Genomic DNA, 7352 nt, shown 5'->3' with positions numbered 1-7352 from the left:
TCTCAACCTGAAACTGGCTTCCTCTGGATGAGGGCTACTGGAAACTTAACAGAGGCACCTGCTTTGAGAGGAGAAAGGAGGAGAAATGGTGATGTATGAAATAGAAAAATCAACACACAGTGTTTTGATGATTTGGTCAAGCTCTGAGTGTCTGGTCTATTAAAAACCCAGCCTCACTGTCACAACTGGGGGAAATGGATTTGATACTGAGCTCACCACTTGTACTCCATGCAGTTTTTCTAGGCTTATGTGATATCTTGCTGAGCTAAAAAGCTGCTACTTTGGAAAAGGTGAGAAGACATGGTGAGCAGGGTAAGAAGATGGCTTGAGAGAATGAAGGTTACTGACTGAATTTCCACCATGGGTAGCAACTGAGGGAAAAGGCAAAGTGGACTGTGAGAGGAGACAGGCTGGCCCTTAACTGCTTCCTTTCTGGATGTGTTCTGACATCACACACACACACACACACACACACACACACCCTGCTTCTGTTATGCACCCCGCAGCTGAATGTCAGCACCACTGCTCACTCCTCTCTAGAAGTGCTGCAGCCCGAGGGTGAGAAAGAAAGGAAACTACAGTGATGCTGTGGTCAGTGCAACAGGCTTTGTCATGAGGGAGCTGGGCTGAGTGCTCCTATTCCCATGCAAATACAGTTGCCATGAGATGTGGGATATCTGGGGAACAACACCTGCATCCATCCTTCCTGGAGCCCTGAGGGGAGCTGAGCATTGCTGGGACTCAGTAATTTCTGCATGTGAATGCCCTGCATTCCGGGACAGGGGGGGAGGGTAGAGAGGAATTTTCTCTATTCAGGGCCTGATCACACAGGGAGCATCTTTAACCTTTTTGTGTTTAATCAGTCAATCTACTCTGGCTTGAGGGATGTATTGGCTCTATTCTTCCCCTTCAGAAAGGTGATCTCTATGTACTTTTTTTCCATATTTCTTTTAAATTCTTACTATTTCTAAACTGCCTCTACATGAGGCCAGAGTCAGTGCTACCTCTTGCAGTGAGAGAAAAGCTATTGGAAAAGCTATTGAAAAAGCTACATGGGCATTACTCTGAAAGCCTTCAAAAGCAGAGAAACTAACAGAGGAGAAGATAGTAGCAGGTCTCGAGCTTCTTGCTGAAAGGACACCCACTTGTACATTGTTTAATACACTTTTCTGTCACTTGTGGCTTGTTTGGTCAAGCTCCTGGGGACAAATCCAGGACTGTCCCACAGGCTTCCTCTCCTGAGCAAAGCTGCACTACCTAATGCTCAAGTTACTGTGAGTAGACTTAGGGCCCTGCAGCCTAAACGGCTGCTTGGAAAAGTGCCCTTCCTGGTGATGGCTGGAGGCAAAGTACACTGCCAGCAGCACAGGGAGATAAGGTATTACCCCAGCTCTACCCTGGAGGTTATCTGGGCAAAGTCAAAGAGTAGCTGAAATGGTACAAACTATCTGGGGAGAGGAAGTGAGGAGAGATGCTACCCTCCATGCTGGGCTCAGGTTAGCTGGACTATGTCTCAAGGCACGATCACTTCTCTCTTTTCCTATGCTCATTCACCATAAGCAATTAGCAGGGCCTTGGTTATGCTCCTATGTTGGAGCCTCTTGGTTCAAGCAAAAGGAAGAAAATGCTTTTGGAAGAGGTATTATTCTAAAGTAAAAACCGCATTGAAAAAGAAAAAAAAACCAACCAGACCTAAACGCAAATCCTGTTTCTTACAGCTGTTGTACCTGCACCATTACACCTTCCTTCAGGGCAAAGGAAACCCCAGGAGAATTAAAAAATAAAACCCAACACAAAACTGATAACCCTCATGTTGCTGAAGCAACAGTGTTTCCCAGCACTGGTCGCTTAGGAGCACGTACTGCCTGCTGCCTGTTGTCCTTCACCCCTATGGCCTTGCTCTGCTGGCAAAGGCTGAGCAGCTGCACTGAGTTTTGTCCTTGCTGACCAGTCACCTCTTGCACCTTTCCCTTTTTGGGAACCTGCATTTTGGTTCTTTCCATTGAGCTGAAGAGGCAGAAGCAGGCAGAGCCCCTGGGCTTTGTGGGAGCAGTCCATGGCCTGCAGCCTATAAGCAGCAGAAGGGGTCACTTACCAACCAGCTCACTAGCCCCACTCACCACTTTAGAAGACAATAGAAGGAAACCTGGCCCGATGCTTACACCAGCATGCTCTCCTGCACCTATGATTAAGCCACAACAAGGACCATACTCCTACATGCGTCAGGGAAGTGGAGCATAGCTCTGTTAACTTAGAGCCTCTTTGAGGAATACAAACTCATAGCTCATGTGTGTCAAAACACAGCAGCCAACACGACTAGGTAAATGGTACTCCTTCCTGTCACTTCCTTCCAGTCTCTTTGAAAAGTGCTGAATTACATGCTTGGTTAGCTGCTTTGTATTGGTAAGTAAACTGCCACTCACATTCAAAACCGATACCAACCTTCCTTTAAGGAAACACCTCCAAGCCTGCCTTTTTGTTTCCATGTTTTATTAAAAATTTACATAAATGAACACACTCCACCAATTGGGGTATGCAGGTGTCATAGGTTAAAAAACTATACAAAATCCCAAGTCCTGGTGGGCAGGGCAGCTGGAGGTTGAAACCTCATTTCCTTTGAACAGTGGTAAAGGCTGGCATCTGAATAGGCTGGATGGAGTGCACCAGCTGAAAAACAGGCTTCTTCCGCATGTCCGAGAGTGTCTTCACAGAAGGGAGAAGCTGGTTTCTCTTGATGATCTGCAGTGCCAGCTGTGTGTTACCTACAAGACAACTGCTGATTAAAGAAAGCCCCAACAAAGCCGAGTGCGTTTGTATGACCCATAAATCACTGTTTTCAGAACAGAGCCCTTGGCCCAGGCCACATACAGTGGTAGTCTTCCTATTCAGTGAAATGGTGACATGGACATGAAAAGCATTAGACATTTAATTTGAAAAGATAGTATTGCTTGGTTCTGCCTACTCTTAGTGAAGACATCACCTCACATCTGGAAGATGCCAGAGCACCTTCTAAATTCCTGAAGGGCACCTCTCCCATTCACACAGCAAGACTCTAGATCTCACACAAAATGCCCCCACAATGTGATGTTATAGACAGTAATGCAAATGTCAAGAGGGTTTCTACAACATGCTTTTAAAATAATCTGATTTTCAATTGTATGCACAGCCCATCAAATAAACACCAATGTAAATAGAAAACTTACTTTTTGTTAAACCTTAAAACTCTAAGGGAAAACCTGTTAGTCTGAAAAGAAAGAACATTTCTCCCTCTTATCAAGTACTTCCTTTCACTAAAGTTTTTGTTTCAGAAGAGATACAGTGTTCTGTTGCCATTTATAGAACAAAAAAGAATGCCTGTAGCTCTGTTTGATTATATATTTTCAAAGGAGAGATGTAAATCCCACTTTCTGCTCTCTTCTGCTCTGTACTACTTTGTTGCAGAAACAAAGGTTTCCAAAATTCCGACTTGGAAATACCTCTGTAAGAAAGGCGTTGTAGAAGTCTCAATTCTGATTACAAATGCTCGAGTGCACTGCTTGCCTGCAATGCGAGACAACTGAAGGGAAACAAGCACACTGAACATTTCATAGCATGAGGACATTAAGCACCAAGGGGCACAGGTCCACAACCATGACAGTGTAGCACAGCTGCACTAGTCTGCTCATGCTGCAGAACTGAAGTGCAGTCTTTCCAGTTCCCCATTATATAGTTTGGGTTTTTCTTCCATGCAAACACAGTGAACCTTCAAAAAGAAGGAAGGGTTCCAGAAGAGAGAGTTATGAATATTGCAAGCTTCACTGCAGTACTTCCTACACAGGCTTTGGCATGGCTTCCTTGGGAAACCTGGTTTGCAGTTGTCTTAATGAAAAGCCTTTCAAACCCTCTTTATAGTATAAACCTCATCACAGGTTTACAGAGACTATCCAAGATGGCTGATTCCTGCACAAGGATTCCTGCAAAAAGCATAGAAGCTTTCAGCTCTGAAGATGAATGTTTAGGAAGTCAAGACCAGGATGGCAATAAACTATGGAATTGAGGGTGTGGATACAGGGATCCATAGCAGTGTAAAATGAAGATGATAGGACCTAAAGGGTGTCATTCAAAATGTCACAGCTCTATAAAGACTAGGAATGACCATTACTGCCCACCTTCCCTTGTATCCTATGTCCAGGTTGGTAGAACATTCCCAAACTTACTTACCGTTCTGCAATTCAAGATACACAGCCAGCAGAATAGCCTCCGGAGGGATCTCTTTGGGGTGGATCAGAGAAGCAGCCTTATTGAAAAAGAAAAGGATGGGGAGAAAAAGTGCTTGAGAAACATCCAGCTTAAAGAAAGTGCCCCTTGACAAGATTGTTTACCACCATCTGAGCTAACAAAAACACGTAACAAATCCTAAACTAAAGACTTTTTCAAACTAATACACTCCAGCACATTTACGCATGCAAGGAGAGAAGAAAATATTGTTTTACACTAGTTAGCAGGACCATCTGCTATATGTTCATGTTAATACGAATCTGTAATTCTGTCATGGTTTAAGCTCAGTCGCTCCTAGAGGGATGGGGAGGAGAATCGAAAGAATGTAACTCCCATGACTTGAGATAAGAACAGTTCAGTAACTAAGGTGTAACACAAATCACTACTGCTACCACCAATAATAATAATGATAAGGGAAAATAACAAGGGAAGAGAACACAACCGCTCCAACCGCTCACCACCCACCAACCGCTACCCAGTCTGACCGAGCAGTGATCTAGCCTTTCTGGGTAACTGCCCCCAGTTTATATACTGGGCATGATGTATTGTGCTATGGAATACCTCTCTGGTCAGTTTGGGTCAGGTGTCCTGTCTCTGCTTCCTCCCAGCTTCCCCCCCCCCCCCCCCCCGAGCATGAGCCTCAGAAAGTCCTTGGTCAGAGTAAACATTTGAGCAGTAACTAAAAACGTTGGTGTTATCAGTGTTGTTCACAGGCAAAAAGTCAAAACCACAGCACTGCACCAGCTACTAAGAAGGAGAAAAATGACTGCTACTGCTGAACCCAGGACAAATTCCTAGGCCAATCTATTGTGGTTTCCTGGTGAGATGACAGGTGAAGAAAGTAACCTCCACTTCTCCAAAGTTCAGAATACAAAGTTAACAGGGATTAATCATTAGCTTTCCATATATAAATATTTTTGGCTACAAAGTCAAATTCATTAATTTATTGCAGATGCAGACACCTGCTATACTCTACATCCACAGGTGGCCTTACACTCCTTTGGGCTTTACACATGCTGCAGAGGCCAAACACAGACACCTGCCCAATCCTAAGAAGTCTTGGGAGAAAAAAAAACGAAGACAACTCCCTTAAACAGTTGAGAACCTCAATGAATTTGAATCTGTTCACTACACAACTACTGTGAAGTAATTTGGAAGACTCTTGTATCTCAACAAATCATTTGAGTAGTCTTTCCTGACAGACAGGAATGGCTACAAAAAGAGACAAACAAACATCATCACTGAAAAAGATGGTCCCAGCCATAAGAAAGACCAAATGAGCCAGGCTAAGTGAAGACAGAGTTTCAAAAGCAGTGCTTGAGAACTCTTTGGACAAAAGGCAGGCAAGGAACATATCTCCAGTGCACTGCAGTATGTTCTCACAGTCCTAAAGTTAATACCTTAGATGGTGAGTTATAACTGATAAGAGAGAAGTAAACTCAAGGCCCTCAAGAACTTCCTCCTCTGAAATATAACAATCACTAGTAAGCCATTAAAAAGAAAGAACAACACACAGACACACAAACAAACTTGGAAAAAGTGAAACGGCTTCCTAGTCATATTCCACTCTTTTGATACAGCCTAGAAGAAAAAGTGCTTCCCATAGTGGTACTGAACTATTTACACATGAAGAAATTTGGATTCCTTAATTTTACGTTACTAATAGAGATCGGTTCATAAAGACAGAAGAGAACCACCATCTCAGCAAAGTCTGCAAATAGGCCTAGGCTATGGAATCACCAGGATTTGCTGTGATCTAAATGGCACTTTGAAAAAAGCACATTTGTCCCCAAAGCTATCTTGAGATTTGTTTTTCATACCTGATGAAGACACTTTCGAGCTTTGTCATATTCACTCCTCAAGCAGTAAGCACTTCCAAGGTTAAATAACATCATTGTTCGTGCAGATGTGATTGAACTGGGGTAACACTGTGGGGTCTGCTTGCTAGCTGCAATTAAAGAAAAAGAAACTACATTTTTATTCCAAACTGGCCAAGTAACTTCCTGTACACTATGCAGTGTCTGGTACTTACAAGATTCCATTGTCTCATTTTCTCCTTTGTCTGACCCTGCAAAGAAAAAAGAAACACAAACCCCATCATGTTCTGTGAGGTTTTTTAAAGCTTATTACAAAAAGAACACAAAGATACAAATTTAATTCTTTCTTCACAGTCTGGCATTAAAGACGGAAATTATATCAGTTTGCTCAAGAATTCATGTCACTTAAGATGTCGCAATCATCACTGTATTTGCATATACGAAGTTAACAGCAGGAAAGCAACGGAAAGCATAACTAGTTCTAACGAAGTGTGGGTTCATTAACCTTGATCCTGCTCATTTGAAGAGATCCCAAGGGAAACATCAGTGACATTCTCCGGGTTCAAATGAGTGATGGCATCAGATATTCTGTCTAAAGAGATGAGAGCTTCTGCTGCATACAAATGCCCAAGAAACCTGCAACAGCAAAGGGTTAGGTACAAATATCAGTTTAACAAGCCCCAGTTTGTTATGTAGGACAAACTGAACGCAGATTTTAATGTGAGTACATGAAAACTATTACTTGAAACACCTGAGCGGAAGTTAGCTTGCTTAGAAAGTATTGTCACAATACCCAGTTCTGCCAGTTACTGCTTTTAGGTGTTAATGTTGTTAAAAACATCTGCACCTGAGTTACGACCATTCTTGCCCAGGAATTGCCAGTCCAGCAAGACAGTGCCTTGGTATGGCTTTATCTCAGAGAATTAAAAAATGAATCCTTATAAAAACACCCCAGGATATGGATACTTGTATAATTTAAGGTGTTAAGTGACCTTCCATTCAATAAAAATCAAATAAAGTCTCTGATAATAGCTACATTTCTAAGAACAGCAACTATACAGGCCTGTCCACAGGGCACAAACACCTTTCCAACTGCAGGTTTTGCAAATTATTTAAGCAAGTCTAATGTTTGACACTTGTAGGTCAGCTCAGCTACTCAGTAGCTTTCTCTTTCAATTTTGGATCAGAAGAAATCCTGTCAATCAAGAGCATAGTTTGCAAATATTTAATCTGAAACAAAAGTTGAGCAAAAAACGTTCATGCTTGTTCTATGCAGCT

General features: G+C 42.6%; 1 protein-coding gene across 6 annotated transcripts in view; it reads right to left on the bottom strand.

Moving 5' to 3' along the window:
- Window positions 1–2473: 2473 nt before the first annotated feature.
- CNOT10 (CCR4-NOT transcription complex subunit 10) overlaps window positions 2474–7352 on the bottom strand; it is a 35853-nt gene continuing 30974 nt past the window's right edge. For 5 of the 6 annotated variants that reach the window (XM_061465022.1, XM_061465024.1, XM_061465020.1 and 2 more), the window contains 5 exons: window positions 6580–6710; window positions 6290–6325; window positions 6078–6205; window positions 4201–4276; window positions 2474–2762 (listed from right to left, as the gene is read on the bottom strand). In XM_061465022.1, the coding sequence (XP_061321006.1) occupies window positions 2608–2762; window positions 4201–4276; window positions 6078–6205; window positions 6290–6325; window positions 6580–6710 (526 nt within the window). In that variant the 3' untranslated portion in view covers window positions 2474–2607. Of the gene's footprint in view, window positions 2763–3291; window positions 3743–4200; window positions 4277–6077; window positions 6206–6289; window positions 6326–6579; window positions 6711–7352 lie in introns of those variants that run through there. The other variant, XM_061465023.1, reaches the window with a different exon arrangement.

Source organism: Pezoporus flaviventris, unplaced genomic scaffold (genome assembly GCF_033815535.1).
Source record: "Pezoporus flaviventris isolate CSIRO_AGI_PZ_B2104156 unplaced genomic scaffold, CSIRO_AGI_Pfla_v1 ptg000037l, whole genome shotgun sequence".
Lineage (NCBI taxonomy): Eukaryota > Metazoa > Chordata > Aves > Psittaciformes > Psittacidae > Pezoporus > Pezoporus flaviventris.
The sequence above is the reverse complement of the archived record's forward strand: the minus strand, read 5'-3'. Positions and strand labels throughout refer to the sequence as shown.